At 44.4% G+C, this 25,858-nt stretch overlaps 1 protein-coding gene across 7 annotated transcripts in view; it reads left to right on the top strand.

The window, feature by feature from the left end:
- The window catches only part of LOC127003317 (diacylglycerol kinase eta-like), a 144,300-nt gene that overhangs the window by 73,185 nt on the left and 45,257 nt on the right, over nt 1–25,858 (top strand). For all 7 annotated transcript variants that reach the window (XM_050869807.1, XM_050869806.1, XM_050869812.1 and 4 more), the window contains 2 exons: nt 1,566–1,668; nt 5,280–5,416. In XM_050869807.1, coding sequence (XP_050725764.1) covers nt 1,566–1,668; nt 5,280–5,416 — 240 coding nt within the window. The remainder of the gene's footprint in view (nt 1–1,565; nt 1,669–5,279; nt 5,417–25,858) is intronic.

The raw sequence follows: 25,858 nt of genomic DNA on the forward strand, positions 1-25,858 counted from the left end.
TGAGGGAGGAAAAGAGAGTTGTGAGAAAGTTGGTTAGATAAATGACAGGGAACATGGGAAATGGAGGGGCAAAACTTGAAGATATATTGTGCGGCAGCGAAATGGGAAGCACTGGAAAAGATAGTGTGTTTAGGAGAATGTTTGGACAGTTTATGTAGCTTGAGGGAGGAAAAGAGAGTTGCGAGAAAGTTGGTTAGATAAATGACAGGGAATATGGGAACTGGAGGGGCAAAACTTGAAGATATATTGTGCGGCAGCGAAATGGAACACTGGAAAAGATAGTGCATTTAGGAGAATGTTTGGACAGTTTATGTAGCTTGAGGGAGGAGAAGAGAGTTGTGAGAACGGTGGTTAGATGTCAGGGAATAGGGGAACCAGAGGAGCAAGATTTAAAGATTTGCAGGGCGGCACAGAAATGAAAACACTGTCATAGGAAGTGCAGACAGTTTTACGTAGTTCGAGGGAGGATAGAGAACTGCGAGCAAGCGTTGAGAGTCGTACGAGAGTCAACAAGATAACCAAAAGCGAAGGGTTGGAAAAAATAGGCAAGATTTAAGCTGAGAAAAATATAACAAAAGTACAACAGCTGCATATGTCTTTGATGTTAAGGGCAAGGGAGGGGGAAAGAGGGATGGGAAACTGGAGGAAAGAGGAGGACAGGATGGGAAAGAAGGGGAGAGAGAGGTAGGGAGATGGAGGTAGGAGGGAAGAGAAGGGGAGAGAAGGATGGGAGGCTGGAGGAAAGAGGAGGACAGGACGGGAAGATGGAGGGAGGAGGGAAGAGAAGGGGAGGCTGAGGGAAAGAGGAGGACACGAGAGGAAAGAAGGGAAGAGAGAGAGAGGAGATGAGAGAGAGAAGGGGAGAGAGAGAGAGAGAGAGAGAGAGAGAGAGAGAGAGAGAGAGAGAGAGAAATGGAGGCTGAAGAGGAAGCAGGGATGAGCGTTAGAGGGATGGACAGACACCGGAGATCAAGGGATAAGTGAGGAAAGTTGGAAGGGATCAGGGAGGGAGGGAGCACGGAAAGGAAGGGGCTTTGGGAGGGCTGAAGGGAGCGGGGGGGGGGGGGGACCAGGGGGATCAGGGCCATGGGTCAGGTGTGTTGGATTTAGAAATAGAGAGATGCGGAGGAAAAGGATGAAGTGGTGCCATTGATGTGTGCGTGTGTGTGTGTGTGTGTGTGTGTGTGTGTGTGTGTGTGTGTGTGTGTGTGTTTGTTTGATAGTTTTCTATATAGAGAGAGAGAGAGTGAGAGAGAGAGAGAGAGAGAGAGAGAGAGAGAGAGAGAGAGGAAAAAACAGTCCCATTAAGTTATTTCTATGTCTTTACACTGTTTATTTATCTATGTTTTTCGTCTATCTGTATTGCTAAATTTGTCCGTATATAGATAGATAGAAATAGAGTAGATAGATGGAGAGAGAGAGAGAAAAAAAAAAAAGTCCCATCAGTTTTTTTTTTTTTTTTTTTTTTTTACTGCCTATCCATTTGTCTTTTCTGTCAGTCTGTCGCTAAATCTGAGTGTCTGTGTATCCGTGGCTAAGTCTGTCTGTCTATCCCCCCGACGCAGGGCACGGAGCAGGTCCACTCGCTGCTCTCGGGTCAACACAACTGGTACGCCACCTCGCACGCGCGGCCCACCTACTGCAATGTGTGTCGGGAGGCGCTCTCAGGTACGTGCCCCATTACCTGTTACCTGTTACCTGTTGCCCATTGACCTCCTGACCTCTTTCCTCCAGCCTCCCATCCCTCTCTCCCCTTCGTTCCTCTCCTGTCCTCCTCTTTCCCTCAGCCTCCCATTCCTTTCTTCCCTTCTTTCCCCTCCTGTCCTCCTCTTTCCTCTCTTCCCTTCTTTCCCCTCCTGTCCTCCTCTTTCCTCTCTTCCCTTCTTTCCTCTCCTGTCCTCCTCTTTCCCTCAGCCTCCCATTCCTCTCTTCCCTTCTTTCCTCTCCTGTCCTCCTCTTTCCTCCAGCCTCCCATTCCTCTCTCCCCTTCTTTCCTCTCCTGTCCTCCTCTTTCCCTCAGCCTCCCATTCCTCTCTTCCCTTCTTTCCTCTCCTGTCCTCCTCTTTCCTCCAGCCTCCCATTCCTCTCTTCCCTTCTTTCCCCTCCTGTCCTCCTCTTTCCTCCAGCCTCCCATCCCCTCCTACCTCCATCTTCCCACCTCTCTCTCCCCTTCTTTCCCCTCCTGTCCTCCCCTTTCCTTCAGTTCCATCTTGTTCACATTACCTGTTGCAACATATTTTACCCATTCCTAATCACATCCTAAACTACCCATTACCTATTATTTTCACGATGCCCATTCAAACATCCTTAAATTGAGTCACTCCATTAACTTTACCCATTATCCATTAACATATTTTTCACCTTACCCATCTAACACCTTTTATTCACTAGCTACCAGTCCATAAACTTTACCCATTACCCCTTAACCATTATCCATTACCCCATAAACTTTACCCATACCCATTACCCATTACCCATCTCACACATTACTTATCCAGTGAAACCTCCTATATCCTTTGCCATTCACTCCATAAGCTTTACCCATTAACCTCATTTTGCACACCATTGTTCGTCCCCATTGCACCTATTACTCATAACCCATTAATCACCTTATTCACAGTACCTATTGAAACATCCTTGTATCCATTAGCTATCACTATTTTTTTTCATTTTTTCCTATTGACCTTTATCCCTTACATATTACTTCTCATTTATCACATTATCTGATACCCATTTGCCCAGTGGTTCCCAAGGTGGACGGAGGAAAGATCTAGGGAGGTGGGGAATGAGGAAAAAGGGAGGGCAAGGGAGTAGCAGGGTGGCATTAGGAGTAACTGATTACTTCTTCCTCTTACAAAATTTTAATGACGAAATCTGTCCCAAGCATCAAGGCCATGCTAAAGGTACACGTGCGCCCTAATGATTACATGTCTGAGTTTAATCCTGTTTTCAATTTGTAGCGCACCAAACACCGAGAAAGATGTGTGGGTTGGTGTGGGCGCTTGGAACTCACCTGGGAGAGCAAGGAGAGGCGGATGGAGAGGAAGAGGAAAAGGAAAGGGGAGAGGAGCGAAGGGAAGGGGGGGAGGCGGGTCCGCGGAGGGAGGGCGGGTGTGCGGCGGGCGAGCTGGAGAGAAGGAAAGGGGAGAGGAACGGAAGGGGAAGGCGTGGGCAGGAGCGAAGGGAGGGTGGGGGGAGGGGGGGGAGAGGCGGGAGGGCGGGTGTGCGGCGGGTGAGCTGGAGAGAAGGGGAGAGGAACGGAAGGGGGAGGAGTGGGCAGGAGCGAAGGGAGGGTGGGGGGAGGGGGGGGAGAGGCGGGAGGGCGGGTGTGCGGCGGGCGAGCTGGAGAGAAGGAAGGGGGGGGGGGTCGGCCTGGAAAAGTTTAAAGTTTGGGCACCACTGCATAAGCCCATCACCTCACCCTTTCTCTACCACCCTCTCCCTATGGCGCCCAACCTCACATTTCAGAAGCTTTTTATTTTTTTATTTTTTCATTTTTATTTTTTACAGCAGAGGAGTCAGTTCAAGGGCACAAAAAAAGGTAACAAATGTGAAAAAAAAGCCCGCTACTCGATACAACCCTTTAACTATCAACCATTTCCAATTACTCTTGTTCCCCATTATCATTGCCTTACCCATTAGCACATACCATTTACCTTTATCAACCAATTAAATACCACCCCTTACCCACCCTAACTATAACCCACTACTTTTCCCTACCACTTAAACCCCATCCATAACCCTTGACTCTCCCCTAAACCCCATCCAGAACCCTTGACTCTCCCCTAAACCCCATCCATAACCCTTGACTCTCCCCTAAACCCCATCCAGAACCCTTGACTCTCCCCTAAACCACATCCATAACCCTTGACTCTCCCCTAAACCACATCCATAACCCTTGACTCTCCCCTAAACCCCATCCATAACCCTTGACTCTCCCCTAAACCCCATCCAGAACCCTTGACTCTCCCCTAAACCCCATCCAGAACCCTTGACTCTCCCCTAAACCCCATCCATAACCCTTGACTCTCCCCTAAACCCCATCCATAACCCTTGACTCTCCACCCAAACCCCATCCATAACCCTTGACTCTCCACCCAAACCCCATCCATAACCCTTGACTCTCCCCTAAACCCCATCCATAACCCTTGACTCTCCCCTAAACCCCATCCATAACCCTTGACTCTCCCCTAAACCACATCCATAACCCTTGACTCTCCCCTAAACCACATCCATAACCCTTGACTCTCCCCTAAACCCCATCCAGAACCCTTGACTCTCCCCTAAACCCCATCCAGAACCCTTGACTCTCCCCTAAACTCCATCCATAACCCTTGACTCTCCCCTAAACCACATCCATAACCCTTGACTCTCCACCCATTAGCTCCCCCTTATCGCCTACCATTACCTTGACAAACAGCCCTTGACACCTTCATTTGCCTCAAGGGTTCGTTTGACAAGGTGAGGGACGCGTGATTGACTTGTAATAGCTTGTTGAAATATGTCCGGTGATAATTTATATAAGGTGTGTGTGTGTGTGTGTGTGTGTGTGTGTGTGTGTGTGTGTGTGTGTTTTAAAGAGTATGTATTAATCGTGTTTTCTTTTCTCTCTTACTTCATTTTCTCTTATTCTATCTATCTATCTATCCATCATTCTTTCGTTTTTCCCTGTTTTCTTCTTTTCTCTTCCTTCCTTTCTTCTTTCCCTTACTTTACCTTTTTTCTGTCCCTCTCCATCTCACTCTATCTATCCATGTCTATCTTTTTTTCTTTCTTATTATTTCTTTCTTTGGTTCTTCATTGTTTCATTCTTTTTTCCTTCCTTCCTTCCTTCTTTTCCTTTTCACCTTACCTTTCTTTCCCTTCTCATCTCACTCCATCTATCTATATTTTTTCTTTCTTATTATTTCTTTCTTTCTTTGGTTCTTCATTGTTTCATTCTTTTTTCCTTCCTTCCTTCCTTCCTTCCTTTCCTTCTCACCTTACCTTTCTTTCCCTTCCCATCTCACTCCATCTATCCATATCTATTTTCTTTCTTATTATTTCTTTCTTTCTTTGGTTCTTCATTGTTTCATTCTTTTTTCCTTCCTTCCTTCCTTCCTTCCTTTCCTTCTCACCTTACCTTTCTTTCCCTCCCCATTCCACACACTTATCTCTATTTATATCCATTAACCTATCTTTTTCTTTCTCACTTCGTTCTTTATTGTTGTCTTCCTTCCTTCCTTTCCTCTTTACCTCTCTACCTCCCTCCCTCCTCTCCCGCTATCTCCCACACGCAGGGGTCACGTCGCACGGGCTGAGCTGCGAGGTGTGCAAGTTTAAGGCCCACAAACGGTGCGCTGCCAAGGCCATCAACAACTGCAAGTGGACGACCCTCGCCTCGGTGGGCAAGGACATTATAGAGGACGAGGACGGGGTGAGTGTTCAGAGGAGGGGTGAGGGTTACTGTTTACTGCATGGTACTTGTTTACTCATTATTCTCCTTTGTTTTGGTTATACCGTTTCTCCGTTATTCTATTCTTCTTCCTTTCTTCCTTTCTACCTTCCTTCCTGTCTTCCTTCCTTTTTACCTTCCTTCCTGTCTTCCTTCCTTTTTACTTTCCTTTCATTTCTTTCTTTCTTTCTTTCTTTCTTTCTTTCCTGTCTTCCTTCCTTCCTTCCTCTTTCTTTACTCTTCCTTGTTCACCTACTATCCTTCCTTCCTTCCTTCCTTCCTTCCTCTTTCTTTACTCTTCCTTGTTCACCTCGTTGTTCTCCTTTATTTTTGCCATTCAGTTACTTTTTTACTATCCTTTCTTCCTTCCTTCCTTCCTTCCTTCCTCTTTCTTTACTCTTCCTTGTTCACCTCGTTGTTCTTTATTTTTGCCATTCTGTTACTTTTTTTACTATCCTTCCTTCCTTCCTTCCTTACCTTTCTTCTTTCCTTCCTTCCTTCCTTCCTCTACTTAATCTCCTTGTTCTTTGTTCTTGCCATACTGTTACTTCATTTCGCTTTCCTTCCTTCCTTCCTTCCTTCCTTACCTTCCTTCCTTCCTTCCTTCCTTACCTTTCCTCCCCCTCCCTTTATTCTTATTATAGTGTTACTTCTTCACTCTCTTCATTCCCCTTATTCTCCTGGTTACTCTTCTTTTCTCAGTCCCCTTTATTCTCCTCCTTCTCTTCATTCTCCTTTTCCTGTTATTGTTTCTTTTTATTCGTCTTTTCCAAGCTTCCTTTCCTTGTTACTGGTTACTCCTACTTCTTCACTCTCTTTATTCTTCCTTATTCTCCTCATTCGCAGTTTCTTATTTTTTTAATTTTCCCTTTCCTTCCCATTCTTCTTCACATCCCTTATTTCCCGTTGCCTTCTTATGTATTTTTCGTGTTTTATCCTCCTAACGCGTTTTTTTTTCCTTTCCTACTTTTTTCCTCCTTCATTTCCTTTAGTTTTCTCCTTTTCCTACTAATTATTTTTTAACCATTCTCTCGTTTTCCTTCTAATGCGTCTTTTTATATCCTTCCTGTCCCTCCTGTTTCTTCATTTTCCTCATTCTCCTTTTCCTCCTACGTTTGTTTATTTTCATTCTTCCTTTCGTACCTATTTTCCTTTTTCGTTACTATTTACTGTTTCTTCTTCACTGTCCTCCCTTTCCTCATTTTCCTTATTCTCCTTTTCCTCGTTTTCCTGTTAGTGATTTATTTATTCTTCCTTTCCTACCTATCTTCCTTTCTTGGTTACTGGTGCTTCTTCTCTCTCCTCATTCCCTTTCATCCTCCTCATTTTCCTCTTCCTCCTACGTTTGTTTTCTTTTACTTCTCCTTTCCTACCGATCTTCTTTTCTTGGTTCCTCCTTCTTCTGTTTAGTGTTGAAGAGGAAGGTGTTGCTGGCGGCCTTGTTCCTTCCTCCTCATGTTTAGAGTTGAAGGCGAAGCTATTACTGGAGGTCTTGTTTCTTTTTTCTTTTTCTTTTTAGTATGGGAGACGTGCTGAGTGTTCCGATGTGTAATGTTGGTCTTGTCTTGTCTTGTCCTTGTTTTAGTATTGAGGATGTGGTTCATGTTCTGTTCCTGTTCTTGTTCTTGCTCATTGTGTTGTTTAGTATTGACGTGGTGGATGATCTGTTCTTCTTTTTTCCTTCTTTTTCTTTCTTTTTCTTCTTCTATTATTTTTTTTCTTTCTTTCATCTTCCCTTTCTTTTTCTTCTTCTTTTTTCTTCTTTTTCTTCTTTTTTCCTCTTTTTTCTTCTCTTTCTTCATCTTCTTTTTCTTCCTTTTTTATTATTATGTTATTGTTGCAAATGTGGTGGTTTTGTTCTTATTTCATTATTGTAGATTTATTTTTTTCTGTTTTTGTTTTCTTATTCTGGTTTTCTTTTTTCTTTTCGTTTTGTTCTTGCACTTTATCACTTTTATTCCACTTCTTCCACTTCTTGTTCTCTGTGTTCTTATTCTATCTTCACCTCCACTTCTCCTCCCTGTTGTTTTTTCGTTCTTTTGTTCTCATTCTGGTTTTCCTAATTTCTTTCCATTGTTCCTTTTCACTTCTTTTCACTTCTTCCACTTCTTGTTCTCTTTGTTCTTATTTTGTCTTCACCGTCACTCCTCCTCCTCCTCCTCCTCCTCCTCCTCCTCCTCCTCCTGGCCTTAACACAAACACAACCATTTTTAAAGCCATCTCCCTACACCTTTCCCTCCTTTCTGTGTATATACCAAGTTAGAACCAGTACTCTCTCTCTCTCTCTCTCTCTCTCTCTCTCTCTCTCTCTCTCTCTCTCTCTCTCTCTCTCTCTCTCTCTCTCTCTCTCTCTCTCTCTCTCTCTCTCTCTCTCTCTCTCTCTCTCTCTCTCTCTCTCTCTCTCTCTCTCTCTCTCTCTCTCTCTCTCTCTCTCTTTCCTCCTTCCTTCAATTTTTTCATTCCAATTCGTTCTCTTCATTCCTTAGTTTAATTTTTCTCTTTTTCTTTTTTTCTTATCTCTCTTTCTCCCATTCAATCATCATATTTCTCGTCTAGTATTCCTTTCTCCCTCTCTCCCTCTCTTTCTTATTTCTTTTCTCATTCTTTAATCCCCCTCCCTCCCGTCTCTCTCTCTCTCTCTCTCTCTCTCTCTCTCTCTCTCTCTCTCTCTCTCTCTCTCTCTCTCTCTCTCTCTCTCTCTCTCTCTCTTGCTTGTTTTCTTCATTCTTCCTTCCCTCCTTTATTTTTTATTTTTCATTTCCCTCTTTTTTCTACTTTTCTCTTTGTTTCCATTTTTGCCATCTTATTTTTTTCCTTTTTCCTTTCCTTTCTCCTTCTCTCTCTCTCTCTCTCTCTCTCTCTCTCTCTCTCTCTCTCTCTCTCTCTCTCTCTCTCTCTCTCTCTCTCTCTCTCTCTCTCCATCACATTCCATCGTTCCTCTTTCTCTGGAGTCTTCCCGAGAGGCACGTATTCCTCTCCTACCTCTCTCCCTCCTCTCCCTTCTCCCCCTCCTCCATTCCTTCCGAGGCTATTGTTGGCTGAGGAGAGGGAGAGGATGGAGGGAAGGAGGAGGGGGGGGGGGGAGGAGGAAGGGCTGTAAGAGAAAAGGGGTGAGGGAAAATGAGGACGTTGGAGATGGTGAAAGTCAAGTCAAGAAGAAAGGAAAGGAGGAGGAGGAGGAGGAGGAGGAGGAGGAGGAGGAGGAGGAGGAGGAGGAGGAGGAGGAGGAAGAATGGACCTGCTGGGCATAGATAGAGAAAGGATGAAGGTGAATGAGAATAAGAAAGAAGAGAAAAATGAGGCGAAAGTAAAGGAAGAGGAGGAGGAGGAGGAGGAGGGAGGAGGAGGAGGACGACCTGGGTATAAATGGATAAAAATGCATGAAGGAGAATGAGAATAAGGAGATTGGAAGGAATTGAAGACGAGGCGAGAAGGAAATAGGAGGGGAAAGGATAGGACAGAATTAATAGCTGTAAAAGGAAGGGATTGGAAAGAAGGAAGGAAGGAAGGAAGAAAGGAAGGAAGGTCGATATGTATGTAGGTAGGTTGGTAGGAAGGAAGGAAGGAGGGAAAGAAGGAGAAAGAAAGGTAGGCATGAAGGAAGGAAGGAAGGAAGGTCGATATGTATGTATGTAGGTTGGTTGGTAGGAAGGAAGGAAGGAGGGAAAGAAGGAGAAAGAAAGGTATGCACGAAGGAAGGAAGGAAGGAAAGAAAGAAAGGCAGGCATGAAGGAAAGAATGCAGGAAGGAAGGAAAGAAAGGTAGAGAGGAAGGAAGGATGGGAGGGAGAAAGGAAGGAGGGAAGGAAATATAGGTATGTTCATATGAAGGAAATGAGGGAATTAGTGATAAGTAGGAAGGAAGGAAGGAAGTGAAGGAGAAAGTGAAAAAAACAAGAGAGAGACGTAGATAGGAAGAAAGGAAGAGAGGGAGAACAGGAGTAAGGGAGGGAGTAGGGAAACAGGAGAGGGAGAAAAGAAGGAATGGAAAGAGGAAGAAAAAACAGAAAAACAAGGAAAACAAATCAAAACAAAGAGAGGGAGAGAGAGATAAAGAAATAAATATAAAAAAGGATGTTAAAGGGGAATAGATGAAAGGAGGAAGGAACGAAAAAAATGAAGAAAAGGAAAAATAAGGAAAACAAATCAAAACAGCAGAGAGAGAGAGAGAGAGAGAGAGAGAGAGAGAGAGAGAATATATATAAAAAAAAGGAGGCCCAAGAAAAATCGTTAATGTCTCTAGGATTGTCACACCAGGCGGAAATGAACCTCTGCTATCCCGTCCCCTTGCTCTTCGTATCTACTTCCCTCCCTCCCTCCCTCCTTCCCTCCCTCTCTACTTTCCTCCCTCCCTTTCTTCTTCCCTCTTCCTGCCTCCCTTCTTTCTTCCCCTCTCTTCCTCCTTCCTTCCCTCTCTACTTTCCTTCCTCCCTTTCTTCCTTCTTTCCTCTCCCTACCTCCCTTCTTTCTTCTTTCTTCCCCTCGCTCCCTCCCTCCCTCCCTTTCTTCCTCCTTCCCTCTCCCTACCTCCCTTCTTCCCTCCCTCCCTTTCTCTCTCCTTCCTCCTCTTCCTCCCTCCTTCCTTCCCTCTCCCTACCTCCCTTCTTTCTTCTCTCTTCCCCTCGCTCCCTCCTTTCAACCTTTCCTCTTTTCCTCCGTTTCTTCCTTCTCCTACTCCCTTCCTTCCTTCATCCTTTCCCCTCTCTCTCCCTATCCCTACTTTCCAACCTCCTTCTCTTCTTTCCTCTCTTCCTCTACTTTCCTCCCTCTCCCTGCTCTTCTCTTCCTCTCTCCGTACTTTCTCTCCCTACCTCTCTCCCTTTCTTTCTTCCTCCTTTCTGCCCTTCCTGCTTTACTTTCCTTCCCCCTCCCTTCCTTCCTCCATACATTCCTCCTCCAGTTCCTTCCTTTCTTACTCCCTCCCTACTTTCTTCCCTTCCTCACTTTCTCCTGTTTCCTCCCTCTCTACCTTCCCTTTCTCCCTCTCCCCCTCCCTCCCTCCCTCTGTGTTGCCCATCAGCTGAACCGGTCGAGAGGAAACTCACTAACCCCGAGTCCTCCCTTTATTGACTTGATCTCGTTGGGTTAGCATCGTCAGAGAGAGAGAGAGAGAGAGAGAGAGAGAGAGAGAGAGAGAGAGAGAGAGGGGTGGGGGGGCGTTAATAGGAAATAAAAGTCGTACGTTGCGGATTTTTTGTTCGGTGTTGTTTTTTCCTTTTCGCGGCGATGTTTGTTTTGCGGAATTGGCAACAGTGTAATTGTCTTGTTGTTGGTGATGATGGTGATGATGGTGGTGATGGTGATGCTGTGTGTGTGTGTGTGTGTGTGTGTGTGTGTGTGTGTGTGTGTGTGTGTGTGATAATTTTACTTTCGTTTTATTTATTTATTTTTTCTTTTATCTTGTTTAATCTTATCTTGTGTTTACCTGGATTAGGGTTTCTCTTTTTTTCCCTCCTCCTCCTCCTCCTCCTCCTCCTCCATTTCATTCTCATTTTCTCTTCACGGTTGTCATTCTTTTCTTTTTCTCATCCTTCTCTTATTTCTTTATTTTTCTCCTCCTCCTCCTCCTCTGTTGCCTGCTCTTCCATGTTTCTCTATATCTATGTATCCTTTGCCATTCTTCTCTCTCCCGTTCTTCACCTTTCTTTTTCCTCCTCCTCCTCCTGTTATGTCTCCGTCTCTCCTACCTTTCCTCCCTCTGTAGTCCTGTTTGTTGTTGTTGTTGTTGTTGTTGTTGTTGTTGCGGTTGAAATCTCGGCTTTGCGTTCCTTCCTTTTGTGTGGCCGCAGAAATACTAATGTTGCCGCCGCCTTTTTTTTTTTTTTTTTCCCTCTCTTGTTGGCTGAAAGGAAAGAATTTGCTGCCCACTTTTTGTCTGCTCCGCCTTGTTATTGTTGTTATTGTTGTTGTTGTTGTTGTCTCATTTGTGTTCGTCCGCGCGGAAGTTGCCGAGAGAAAAAAAAGAAAGCAGAAGAAAAAAAAAACCGGAATGAAAAGCGCTTCACTGAGGATGCGTGAAATCGTAACAATAATAAAAATAAAAAGGAGAAAAAGAAGAAGGGAGGAGGAGGAGGAGGAGGAGGAGGAATAAAAACAAATAGTGTTAAGAAATACGAGTTAACAAATAAAACAAACTCAAATTAACAAAGTCGAACTAGTAAAAATAATAATGATAAGAAGAAGAAGAAGAAGAAGAAGAAGAAGAAGAAAAAAGAAGAGAAAAAGTAAAAGGTAAAAATCATAAACAACGAAAATAAACACAAGAAAACAAATAATAAAACCAAACACACACACACACACACACACACACACACACACACACACACACACACACACACACACGAAAAGAGAGAAAAATTCCACGACCTTGCACAAATTCTTCCACCGCCGATAGTAATGTGAAATGCATTGTGGGAACGGCGGCCGCGGAAGAGGAGGGAGAGGAGGAGGAGGAGGAGGAGGAGGAAGAGGAGGCACAAAGAGCTGGAAGAGAGTGGAGGAATAGAATAGAATAGGATAGAATAGACGGAGGCAGGCAGTGATGGAGGTGAATTTTCGAGGGAGGAGGGAATGCGACCGTGTGTGTGTGGAGGGAGGGGGGAATGGGCGTTTAAATGGAAGGGTGGGAAGGTGGAAACGGGCGAAGGGAGAGACATAGATAGGCGGTGATGGAGGGGAAGAGGGAGGTAAACTGAGGGGAGGGAGAGAAAGAGGGGAAAGAGGGAGGAAAGCAATGGGAAGGGAAAAGTGAGAATGGGAACGAAGGGAGTGAGAGAAAGAGGGGAAAGAGGAAGGAAAAGAAGGGGAGGTGGGATGGCTTGAAAAAGTGGACTGGGGGAAGGAAGGAAAGAGGGAGAAGAGAGAGGAAAACAAGGGGAAGGAAGAGGAGAAGTGTGTGTTAAATGGGAGGGTGTGAGGGAACGGGCGGAGAGAGAGAGGATAGGTAAACGATGATGGAGGGGAAGAGGGGAAAGAGAGAGGAAAACAATGGGAAGGGAAAGAAGGATGGAGTGTTTATGGGAGGGTGTTAGGGAGGGGACGAACTGAACGCGGGAATGGACAAGCGATGATGGAGGGGAAGAGGGGAAAGAGGAAGGAAAACAAGAGGAAGGGAGAGAAGGACTGAGTGTTTATGGGAGGGTGTTAGGGAGGGGAACGAACTGAACGAGGGAATGGTTGCTGTAAAACTCGAGAGGGGAAAGAACGGGGTACAACAAGGGGAGAGTGTTGCAAAGAAGGGGGTGAATGGGTATGAGAGATGAAGATAGGCAGTGATGAGAGAGGGGCGAAGAGAGGAAAACAAGGGGAAGAGGTTGCAATGTATTAAGAAAAGATGCAAGGAAGGAAGTGGGTGGGAGAGGAGACAGACAGCGATGGAGCAAATTCAAGAGAGGGAGAAAAAACAATTGGTAAGGGAAGCGATGTGTTAAGGGAGGATGCAAGGAAGGGAGGAAGTGGGTGGGAGAGGAGACAGACAGTGATGGAGCAAATTCAAGAGAGGGAGAAAAAACAAATGGTAAGGGAAGCGATGTGTTAAGGGAGGATGCAAGGAAGGGAGGAAGTGGGTGAGAGAGAGAGAGAGAGAGAGAGAGAGAGAGAGAGAGAGAGAGAGAGAGAGAGAGAGAGAGAGAGAGAGAGAGAGTCGAGAGAGAGGAAGAACGAAGGAAAACATACAAGGGAGGGATTGCGACGTATTAAGGGAGATGCAAGTAAGGGAGGAAGTGGATGGGAGACAGGGAGAGAGAAGCAATGATGAGCAAGTTCGAGGGGAAGAAGGAAGGAAAACAAAGAGAGAAAGCTTGCAGTGTTTTAAAGAAATGATACAAGGGAGAGACTGGATAAGAAGGGTACGGAGAGAAACAAGAGGAAAGAGGGGAAGAAGGGGAGAAGAGAGGGAAAGGCAAAACAAGGGGAGAGGGTTGTAATCGGTCAGGGGAGGATGTGAGGAAGGGAGTTGATGGTTGGGGAGAGGGAGAGATACAAGAGGAAAAAGGGAGGAAAACAAGGGGAGGGGTTGAGTGGGTGGAAGGGAGAAAAGCAGTGATGGGGCAAGATTCGAAAGTGGAAAGAAGGGAGGAAAACACAAATGAAGGGATTGGAATGTATTAAAGAAGAATGCAAGGGAGAGAATGATTTAGAGGGACGAAGAGAAGCAAGAGAAAAGAGGGGAAGAAGGGGAGGAAAAGAAGATGGAAGGGGTTGCAATGTATAAAAGAAGGATGCAAGGGAGAGAACGAGAGGAGAGGGGGAGAGGGGAAGAGAGAAGAAGGGAGGATAAAGGAAAGGGAATGGCTTGCAATGTATTATGGAAAGGATGCGAGGGAGGGAGGGAATGAGTACGTGGGAGGGGAGGAGAGAGGAAAGAGGGGAAGAGGAAAAAAATGGAAAGGAAGATAGAAGGAAAGGGATGAGAGGGAAAGAGAAAGGGAAGAGGGGTAGAGAGGAGGAAAAGGGAGGGAAGGAGGGGGGAGGGGAGGAGAGAGGAAAGAGGGGAAGAGGAAAAAAATGGAAAGGAAGATAGGAGGAAAGGAATGAGAGAATGAGAGGGAAAGAGAGAGAGGAAAGAGAGAGGAGGAAAGGGAGGGAGGGAGGGAAGGAGAGAGGGGAAGAGGGAGCGAAAACAGAGGAGACGAAATAGTTATAAAAAAAAAACGAAAACAAAAATGAAGGAAATTAGATCAAAGAAGAAAAATACAGCACTAGAGAGAGAGAGAGAGAGAGAGAGAGAGAGAGAGATTAAAGTTGGGGGGGGGGGGGTGATGATGCTCTACTGGTGCTGGGCGTCGGTCGAGGGGGAGGGGGGGGCGAGTTCGCTGTGAGGTGAGTCTTAAAGCCGAACTGCCGGCCCGCCCGCCCCCCCTCCCCCCCCGCCCCCCTCACCCCTCACCCACAAACCAGTGCCGTGTTGCGTAAGGGAGGACGGACACACGAGGGCACAGCTGCTTTCTTTTACTTCTGCTCCCCTTTCTCCCCCCTCCCCTCTCCCCTTTCTTCCCCCTTTCCTGTTTTTTTTCTTCTCCCCTTCTCTCCCCGTGTTCCTGTTTCCTCATTTTCTCTTCCATTTTATTTCTCCTACTCCCCTTTCTCTTCCTCTCTCTCCTTTTCTCTCTCCCCTTTCTTCCCCCTTTCCTGTTTTTTTTCTTCTCCCCTTCTCTCCCCGTGTTCCTGTTCCCTCATTTTCTCTTCCATTTTATTTCTCCTACTCCCCTTTCTCTTCCTTTCTCTCCTTTTCTCTCTCCCCTTTTTCTTCCCTTTCCTGTTTTTTTCCTTTTCTTCCCTTGTTTCTGTTCCTTCTTTTTCCCTTCCATTTCATTGCTTCTGCTCCCCTTTCTCCCCTCTCTCTCCTTTTCCCTCTCCCCTTTCTTCCCCCTTTCCTGTTCTTTTTTTCTTGTCCCCTTCTCTCCCCGTGTTCCTGTTCCTTCTTTTGTCTTCCATTTCATTACTTCTGCTCCCCTTTCTCCCCTTCTCTCTCCTTTTCCCTCTCCCCTTTCTTCCCCTTTCCTGTTTTTTTCCTTGTTTCCCTCTCTCCCCTTCTCTTCCCATGTCCTGTTCCCTCATTTTATCTTCCATTTCATTTTTCCTACTCCCCTTTCTCTCCCTTTCTCTCCCTTTCCCTCTCCCTTTCCTTCCCTTTTCTATTATTTTCCTCCCTTCTCTCGCCTCTTCTCTCCCCTCGTGCTTACTCTCCCTTTCTCGTGCTTTCTCCCTTTTCTCCCTCTTCCCCCTCTCCCCTCTTCTTCTGTCCCTTTGTCCCTCTCCCCTTCCTTCCCTTTCCTGTTCTTGTTTTTTATCCCCTCTCTACCTCTCTCCCCTTCTCGCTCTCCCCTCCTTCCCATCCCCTTCCTTTGTACCTCCTTCCTTCTTTTCCACTTCACTCCACTTCTCCCTGCTCCTAAATCTCACCTTCCCTTGCTCCTCTCCCCCCTCTCCTTCTCTATTATTCTCCCTGCTCCCTTATCTCCCCTTCTCTCCCCTCTCCCTTTATCCTCCTCCTGTCCCTATTCTCTTTACCTGCAATTGTATATCTTCCCTCCCCCCCCCTCCCCCCCTTCCTTTCCCTGCTGTTCCCTCTGCTCCCTTCTCTCCCCTTCTCTTCTTGTCCTCTGCTCCCCTCTCCCCTTCTTCCCCTTCCCTGCTGTTGCCTCTCCCCTTCTCCCCCTTACCCTGTCATTCCTTCTGCTTCCTTCTCTCTCTCTCTCTCTCTCTCTCTCTCTCTCTCTCTCTCTCTCTCTCTCTCTCTCTCAACTTTCCTCCCCTTGCCTCTGTCCCCTCTCCTCTTTCCTTCTCCCTTCTTTATCTCTCCCTCCCCTCTTCATGTTCTTGCTCCCTCGTCCGTGTCCTTGTCATATCCATTGTCTGAGGAGTGAAAAGCTGTGCAGTAGGATTGGTTAGGTTGAGTTGGGTTGGGTTGGGATGGTTTAGGTTAGGTTATAGGGTTGCTTCTGGTTGGGGTAGGTCAGGCGTATAGGCATCGTTCGGCTGGTATGAGTTAAGTTCGGTTGGGTTGGGGTAGGTTTTGGTTGGGTCGGGCTTACGTTGGACTAGACTGAGTTAGGTTGAGCTAGGTTTGGTTCGGTTTGGTTGGGGTCAGATTCGGTTGGGTTACAGTTGGTTTAGTTCGGTTAAGTTAGGTTGGGCTGGGTCAGGTATTTGTTAGGTTAGGTTTAGATTGGTTTAGACTGGGTTTGGTTGAGTTAGGCTTGGTTGGGGTCAGATTTGGTTGGGTTTGGCTTATTTGGTTTGGTGGTTTTGGTTTTGGCGAGGCTTGGTGTGATTGGTTTAGTTTAGATTAGAATGGGTTGGGTTTGGTGAGGTTTGGTTGGATTTGTTTTGATTTGGGTGATAATTGGTTGGGTTTGGCGAGCTTTGGCTTAATTTGGTTGAGTTCGGTTAAGTTTGGTCTAGTTAAGATGGACTGGGTTGCTTTGGGGTAGGTTTGGCTTGGTTTAGTTAGGTTGGATTGGGTTGTATTGGTTTGGGTTGGGTTGGACATATTGCGTGAGTCCTCTCCATCTCGTGCTGTATATTTCCCCTCTGATTTAATTTCCTCCTTTCCCTTCTAGTTCTTTTTATTACATTTCGTCGCTTCCGTGTCGTCCTCAAAGCCTTCGTTCAGTTTTTTCTATTCTAATTTCGTTTTCATATTCCACTGACGTCATTTATTGTTTTCGACGTTCTCTCTTCCCCCTCCTCTTCCTCCTCCTCCTTTGTCTCCTCCTCCTTTCACCTTTGATCTTCAGAGTTTCCTTCCCTCTGCGGCCTCGTCCTCTGCTCTTAGTGATATTGTTTTCCCATTAGCCACGAGTGAACCGTTTGCTCTTCCCTCCTTCCATCCCTCTTCCCCCTTTGTGACCTTCAATATCTCTCTCCCCACGTGTTATGATTCCCCTCCTCTTCCTCTTGCTCCTTCTCCTCCTGCTCTCCCGGCGCCCGCACTCTCGCTAGGGCAGGTAAGTGGGCCACAGCAAGCTCGGGTCAATACTCTGTCGGAACACTCCACTTTAGGCACGAGAAACCCCCTTATTGGACCACTGCCGAGGCGCCGTGACGTAGCCTAGTGCCCCAGTCCATGGTTCGCGTCCGTTTAAACACATCGCCGCCCAAGTTCACGTATTTGACTAGGCTTTCGTAGGCGTTGGGCGCATTTCCACGGGTAGTTTTGTGATCCTGGTGGTAGTTTGAGCCTTCTTCTGTACCGTGAACCTAAAAAAACACTTATTAGAACCAGACTGATCTCCGTTTTGGCCTCTTGAAGTAGTTGATGTGAGAAGCGGAAGCGTCTGTTATGAAGGGGCTATTACACTGGGCAAATTTTCCGTGGATCTTCAGTCAAACCACGATTTCCGCTGGCGTGGTTCTCATATTTCCGTGGTTTTCTGACGTGTCCACGATCTTCAAAAGCTACGGTAGATTTCACTGAAGGACGACGGTATTACTCACCATCATCATCACCAGCAATAACAAGAAGCAAATGAGAACCACGCTAACGGAAATGGTGGTTTGACTGAAGATCCACGGAAAATTTGCCCAGTGTAATAGCCCCTTTAACCCGGTAGCTGCGGGGATCATGTTTCTTAAAGGCCCCTCTAAGTGAGAAAAATGAGAAGAAATCATCACTCACACAAACCATTTCATAATATATATCAACCCATTTGTGATCAGTTTATGCATCATCTATTTTTTGGGGTATATATCATGGCAAAAAATTGGCCCGTCGCTGGTACACGGTAAAGCCACAAATTTGGCCCGTCGCTGCTACCGGGTTAATCGTATCGGGCTCCATGACGACTATTTTCCAAGGCCACAGAGAAGATTAACCGGGTGTTTGTGTGATTTCCCGTTCGAGACGCAGAAAAACCGTGTAAAACTCACTGGCTTCACCACACAGTTCATGGAAATCGAAACACCTTCCACGAGAGGCTTTTCAAACAGGTGTGTTGAGGCGCTGACACCTTGAGAATACCGAGAGCTCTTCAAAGGCTCACTCATATTGCTGCTGTCGAGAGGCTAAAGACTGAGACGTGAGAGGAATGGTCAAAGGGGCTATTACACTGGGCAAATTTTCCGTGGATCTTCAGTCAAACCACGATTTCCGCTAGCGTGGTTCTCATTTGTTTCTTGTTATTGCTGCTGATGATGATGGTGAGTAATACCGTCGTCCTTCAGTGAAATCTACCGTAGCTTTGGAAGATCGTGGACACGTCAGAAAACCACGGAAATATGAGAACCACGCCAGCGGAAATCGTGGTTTGACTGAAGATCCACGGAAAATTTGCCCAGTGTAATAGCCCCTTTATAACAGACGCTTCCGCTTCTCACATCAACTATTTCCAAAGGGCAAAACGGAGATCAGTCTGGTTCTAATAAGTGTTTTTTGTAGGTTCACGGTACAGAAGAAGGTTCAAACTACCACCAGGATCACAAAACTACCCGTGGATTTTTTTTTCTTTTTTTTTCTTTTACGTCGTTGCCTGTTGCGCCGGTAGGCATCTTCCTGGTGGGGCCTGATGGTCGGCCCAAGGCTTCTTCCAGGTGGGGCCTGATGGTCGGCCCAGCCCGTTCTGGCGCAGGCGAGTGTTTATAGTGGCGCCAAACGCCTACGAAATCCTAGTCAAATACGTGAACTTGGGCGCCGAAGTGTTTAAAGGAACTCTGCGTCGCGGCGTGAAGTTGAAGGAACACTGAACCCTAGCTTAGTCTATTAAATATGTTAGTCCCTCATCCTCAAAGAGTGGAAATACAGTCAACCAAGAAGTGGATCGTTACGTGCGAAGGAATAACTATGAAAGTGTCCTAAAACATGCGATTTTTTATTTCTTCAGTTTGTAGTTGTTTAATTTACCGCCCTCTTTAGCCGTGCTCATTCTCTATACTCTATTCCCTTTTTTTCCCCTTTTCTCTATCGTATGCAAGAAAAAAGTAAATCCTTCCCTTGCACGCGATGTGACATGAAAACGTGCTAAAACATCGACTTTTTTTTTTTTATTTATTTATTTATTTATTTTTTTTTTTTTTTTGTGTGTGTGTGTGTCATTTACCGTCCTCTCTGGTTTTGGTCATTCTCTATCGTATTCAAGAGAGTAAATCCTATCTCGGCACGTGGTCATGAAAACGTGCTAAAACATGTTACAGTACTCAGGTTGTGGCGTCCTCCCTAGTTTTGCTCATTCTCCGTCCTGTCTTTTTTTTTTTCGTTTTAGTTTTCTTTCTCATTCTGTCGTATTCAAGAAAGTAAATCCTCCCTCAGCAAGTGAAGTAATATCATAATAGCGGGTTACATGCGACATTTTCATTTTTAGCTGTCATGTTGTCTCATAAGGTTTTTCTTCTCATTCTTTATCCTATTAAAAAGTCAATATTACCTGAACTCGTGAAGAAATGACTATGAAGGCGAGTTGAAATAAAAAAGAGCGCCCCAATTTCGTCATTACACCCACTATAATTTTCTTTCTCATTCTCTTTCCTATCAGTAAAGAAGTTTATGTTACCTCGGCACGTTAATTAATAAAAAAAAGCGAGTTACAACATACCCCATTTCTCTTTTCATTTCAGTTTTCTTTCCCATTCTCTGTTTTACTAGAAAAGAGTTAAGGCTACATCAGCACAAAGTAATAATGAAAACGGGTTCCATGCCACAGCAGCGACACGCCAGTCCTCGTCGACAGATCGAGTCGGTCTGTCGAGTGTCGGCACCCTGGTCCCCCTTTTAGTTGGGAGCAATCCTTAACCCGTCCGCTGCGGTTGACACGGATTTGGCTTACACTGGTAGCCTGGTAACATATAGTCCCAGGTCTTTCTCTGTCTCTGTGGTGGATAGTGGAGTGTTTCACATATGGTTTTGGTATGCTTTATATCCCCTACTAATGTGCATGACCTTACATTTTTCTTCCTTGAATTGTAGCAGCCACTTTTTGTTCCATTCCTGTAGCTTGGTGATGTCGTCTTGTAGGAAATCCGCACTGAAGGGGTTAAAACAACAACATACGCCATTTTCAGCTGTTATTGCATCCTCTTTAGTCTCCTTTCTCATTCTATATCCTATTGTTAAAAAATCCCATTCCTCATTTTAATTTACTTTTTTTTTCATTCTCTGTCCAATTCAAGAAATTAAATAGGAAAACGTGTTACAACTTGTGCTGCTCTCACTCACCCTTCTAGTTTTGCTGTTATCTTAGTCGCCTAGAAGTCAGATAGATATTTAATTTGGGGCGAAGGGTACGAAGGGGAGCTACATGAGGAGGAGGAGGAGAAGGAGAAGGAGAAGGAGAAGGAGAAGGAATACATAGGAATACATAGGAAGAACAGACGCCAGAAGACCTATCGAGGACCTATAGGAGGAGGAGTTCTTTTTGTTCTGTTGTGATCTTGTGGTTTTGAGGACGTGTTAGCAATTGTCCCTCCTCCTCCTCATCATCCTCATCTCATCCTCTTCCTTGTAAGACTCGTAAGGTTGTTTTTTTCTTTTTTTTACAACAAAGAAGACAGCTCAAGGGCACAAAAAAAGGAAACAATAATAAAAAAAAGCCCGCTACTCGCTGCTCCTTTAAAAAAAAAGAATCAAAAGAGGTGTGTTTTCCTCGCTCTCGTGTTTGTTGGCGTGTTTGCTCTGCTCCACTTAAGGGCGCCCTACTAAGAACACGGCACTTTGACACATTGCTTTTCCTTGTACGCGCTTACTTTGGAAAACGGTGGCACGATACAGACTTGGTAATTTCCTTTCGTATGTACGTTGTTGCTGTTGTTCTTCTTGTTTTTGTTGATGTTTTTGTTTTTGTTGTTGATGTTTTTGTTTTTGTTGTTGTTGTTGTTTTTGTTGTTGTTTTTGTTTTTGTTGTTGATGTTTTTGTTTTTGTTGTTGATGTTTTTTGTTTTTGTTGATGTTTTTGTTGTTTTTGTTTTTGTTGATGTTTTTGTTTTTGCTGTTGTTGATGTTTTTGTTGTTGATGTTTTTGTTTTTGTTGTTTTTTGTTTTCTCTTGCTCCGTTAAAAAAAAATAATAGACTGGGAACATGGCACTTTTGAGATGCTCATACGAATACATCTTGAGAATTATTGCACAGTACTGAGTTAGATTTTTTTCGTGGGCATGTTTTGTTTTCTTTCCTCAAACCTGTCTGAAGTTTTGACACCAATTATTACGCGTCCAAAAAGTGTTCTAAACTACACGAATACACTTTTAAAACGATTGTACAGTACATGACTTGCTTTTGCTTTCTGTGTGTGTGTGTGTGTGTGTGTGTGTGTGTGTGTGTGTTTTCTCTCCTCGATGCATTTTTTTTTTGTACCTCCGCTCTAGGATACGAAGCTTCTAGAATAACATTTCATTTCCTTATGCATATTCATTTTAGAAAACGGTTGCACGTGACCGGAATAACTACGAATATTCTCTCTCTCTCTCTCTCTCTCTCTCTCTCTCTCTCTCTCTCTCTCTCTCTCTCTCTCTCTCTCTCTCTCTCTCTCTCTCTGTGTGTGTGTGTGTGTGTGTGTGTGTGTGTGTGTGTGTGTGTGTGTGTGTGTGTGTGTGAAGCTCGTAGTGTCCCGTCTTTTGTAACTATATCATATTTTTCTTTTAAACTACGAATGTTGTTACCACACAACTTTTTCCGATAGTATATTCTGTGTGTGTGTGTGTGTGTGTGTGTGTGTGTGTGTGTGTGTGTGTGTGTGTGTGTGTGTGAGACCTTACCTTTTCTACCGAGCCGGTCTGGAAAGTTGTCTTAATATAGTCCTCTCTCTTTTTTTTTTTTTTTACAGTAAAGGAAGCAGGTCGAAGGCAAAAATAAATGAGAACAAAAAAAAAACGCTAATCACTGCTCCCATATCAGAAAGTATGGATGAGTGGCCGAAAGAGAGGTCAATTTCGGGTGGAGAGGTGCCTTGATACTCTCCTTAGCCATTCTACTTTCTTATATGGGAGCAATACTAGCGGGCTCTTTTTTGTTTTATATAATTTTGTCATTGAGCTGCTTCCTGTGTACTGTAAAAGAGGAGAGGTGTCTTGATATTCCCCTTGGCCACTCTCCTCTACTTTCTTTTATAGGAGTGGTGTCAGCGGGCTTTACTGTTTATATTTATTTTTACCCTTGAGCTTCTTTCTTTGCTGTAAAAAAAGGGGGCGTGGTTACCGTCGTCTAGGCTCCGAGGTAAAGACACGTGCCTCGGAGAGGGGAAAAAGCGGGGAGCACATTCTTAAACCTTTCGTCCCCTAAGCTCACATATTTAACAAGGCTTTCGTAGGAGTTTTGGGCATTTTCAGGGGTAGTCTAATGGCTCTGGTGGTAGTCTGACCTTTCTTCTGTACCACGAACCTGAAAAAAACACTCATGAGGACCAGATTGCTCTCCTTTTTGGCCTTTAGAATGAGTTGATGTGAGAAGCGTCTGAGAATACCGACCCGACACCCTTCCCGGCCCTCAGCGTGGTTGGTTGAGTGGCGGCGGCGGCGGCGGCGGCGGCACCAGATCAAAACAAAGCAGTCCTAACTCGAGCTATTTCTGGCATAAAAGTGTTTTCTTCGTACTCCTTAAATAGAAGAGAAGCGGCGGAAGGGAACTCGATTGTACATTAGAACGATCATGAACAGAGTTTGACGCTGTGTTTGATGTTTAATGGAAATAATTTTAAAATATTTTTTTGTGAAGAGAACTTGATGATATGTTTGAAATACATGGAAAATCATTAGTCTGTGCTAACATTGATTTTTCTATTCGTTCTACAGGCCTGCGTCTCCACCGGATAATCACTATTGACATATGAGAATAATGATGTATTTTGATGTATAAAGAAATTGACTAAAGAATATTCAAGTGTAGAGAAAAGACTTTGATGATTATTAATGAACTGCATGATAATAATTTGATGGTCTGAATGTAAAGTTGGGGGCATACACTGTAGCTGCGCGTTGCCTCGGTGCACATCTCCGTCACATTGGCCTTTAAACCTGTGGCGGGAAGTAACGCATTACCGGGACACACAACGTGCTGCATCCGGGTTACCACAGTTTACGTTCCCCAGGTTTCCCCAGGTACCCATTTATCTTTCAGTCCTAAAGAATGGACACACGGGTGGGAGGGCTGCGTGCCGAGTGCCCAGGAGTCACAGGCCCGTACGCTGTGGGGGTTATCTGGGTTACTCGTACCCCCCCCCCCCCAAAGTCCGCCACCTAGTATCATAAAGTCTGTTGAAGCTTAGCAGAGAAAGATGGACCTAGTATCCCTGAAGCCAATTAGACACATTCACAAGGTGTCCACCTTCTGCACTGCAGCAGCCAAAGCAGTTGCAGTCAGATGATGTCAGATGATGACTAAGTACTGTAAGAGCTGACTATAGCTTGAAAAAATTAAACTGATCACTGGTGTTATTTTAAGTCAGTTATCCATTTTAAAGGGGAAAATATAATCTCATTTCAGTTGCATGAAATAGGCTTTCAGAGTGCCTAGAATGCAAGAAATGCATCTTTTTTCCCAAAAAATTATGGGGGTGCATGCCCCCAGACCCACCTAGCATGTGTTACTGCCTCCGGCATTCGCGCCATCAGGTCCACCATCAGCCCAAGTAACCCACCCAAAGTTTACCCAGCCTACGGACCTGAGTCATATTTTTAAACGTTTCGGCGTCCAAGCACAAACATTCGACAAGAGTATCGTAGGAATTGTGGGCATTTCCAAGGGTATTTTTATGACCCTGGTGGTAGTTTGACCCTGCGGCTGTAACATGAACCTAAAAACACTCTTGAGAAACCGACGGATCTCCTTTTCGGCCTTTGGAAATAGTTGATGTGGGAGGCAGAAGCGTCTGACAAAACTCGACGCCACACAGGGATTCGAACCATGGCCAACGTTGCCGGACTGTCATACTCTGCCTTTTATGTTTGCCGATTTCCGACCCAAATCCAGCTTTCATCACCCAAATAACTGCCTTCATATATGGTTATCGTTTAACCTGTCCGCTGCGATTGGCACGGATTTAGCCTTTACTGGTAGCCTGGAAACATATACTCCCAGGGCTTTCTCTGCCTATGTGGTGGATAGTGGAGTGTTTCCCATGTGGTATTGGTATGCTGGATATCCCTTCCCAAGGTGCAGGACTTTATATTTTTCTTCACTGAATTGTAGCAACCGGTAAACACGCGGCTCTGAGTACGATAATCTGGCAATGGTGACATGGCCCGCCACACCCCGGACTCGCCTATGCCCTCCAGCCAGAACCAGCATGTTATTAGCCCCTTTTGGTGGCCAGGGGAGCAGATAATTAACCACCGAGGAGCGTGCGGGCGTGTCTGGGGCTTCGCCAAGATGAAAACGGGAGTGGAAAACCTCATAAGGGAAGCCTCAGCAGCAGCCGCCTCTGCCGCCCTCATGCGTGTCCCATTCTCAACATCTATTTTTAGGTGTCTTACCGTGACCGTGGAAAAAAAAAAAAAAAACGTAAAAGTCTTCAGATCTTTACTCTCGTCTGGAAAACTCTCCCCTCCCTCCTCCTTCCCCTTTTCGTGTTTCTACTTTATTAACATCTTTTTTATATATCTTATCTTAACCGTGGCCTAGAAAAGTAAAAAAGTAAAAAAAGTAAAGAAAAAAACAAAGTAGAAAAGGTTAAAAAAAACTGTAAAAAAGTAAAAAGTAAAAAGCAAAAAAAATATATATATAAAGTTAAAGAAAAGTAAAAAAAAAAAGTAAAAGCAAGCAAAAAAATCATATAAAAAGTAAAAGATAAGTTAAAGAAGTAAAAAAAGACAAATATATATATATATATATATATATATATATATATATATATATATATATATATATATATATATATATATATATAAATATATATATATATATATATATATATATATATATATATATATATATATATATATATATATATATATATATATATATATATATATATATATATTTACTTCTGTTATCAACACCTTTACATAGTTACATTCTATCGTAACCGTGGCCTGGAAAAAAAAAGAAGCAAACCCGGTGCCTAAGAAACCCTCAGGTAATCCCTCCCGCCTGGAAATCCGCCAAATCTCCTCGAAGTGTTTCCAATAATACCATCTTTTTTTTAATCTTTTCGTTGCCGAGGCCTGAATAAAAAGCAAAGAAACCCTCAGGTAATCCCTCCCGCCTGGAAATCCGCCAAATCTCCTCGAAGTGTTTCCAATAATACCATCTTTTTTTTAATCTTTTCGTTGCCGAGGCCTGAATAAAAAAGCAAGCACTGTGCCTAAGAAACCTTCAGATAATTCCTCTCGCTTGAAAATCCGCCAAATTTCCTCGAACCGTTACAAATAATATATATATTTTTTTTTTTATAATCTTTTCGTAGCCGTGGCACGAGACTCGCTGGAGAGTAAAAGCGACGCCATCACATTTTTCATCCCATCATGTGTGTGTGTGTGTGTGTGTGTGTGTGTGTGTGTGTGTGTGTGTGTGTGTTTACAGGATAGATTCAAACTCGTATCGTCCCTTATATAATCGATTTCGCTAGCATATGATTCTTTAAATTTATATATCAAGACGTTTTTGCCCATAAGATTTCGTTGTTTGTTTGTGTGTGTGTGTGTGTGTGTGTGTGTGTGTGTGTGTGTGTGTGTGTGTGTGTGTGTGTGTGTGTGTGTGTGTGTGTGTGTAAAAATAGAAGCTGTGCGTAAGAAGCCCTCAGGTAATATATATATAATTCCTCTCTCCTGGAAACTGCTAAATCTGCTCAGAGTGTTTTCTGTAATAATATATCTTTTTTTTATATTTCTTATCGTACCCGCCGCCTAAAAGAAGCAAAAATAGGCCTGAGGAAGCCTTCACATAATTCTTCTTGCATGGAAAAGTGCTAAATATACTCCCACTACCACCGCGTTTACGTGTCTCGCCTATGTTTTATTTTTTGTCCATATTTTATCTTTATCATGACCCAAAAGACTAAA

This window comes from Eriocheir sinensis, chromosome 25, assembly GCF_024679095.1.
Source record: "Eriocheir sinensis breed Jianghai 21 chromosome 25, ASM2467909v1, whole genome shotgun sequence".
Classification (NCBI taxonomy): domain Eukaryota; kingdom Metazoa; phylum Arthropoda; class Malacostraca; order Decapoda; family Varunidae; genus Eriocheir; species Eriocheir sinensis.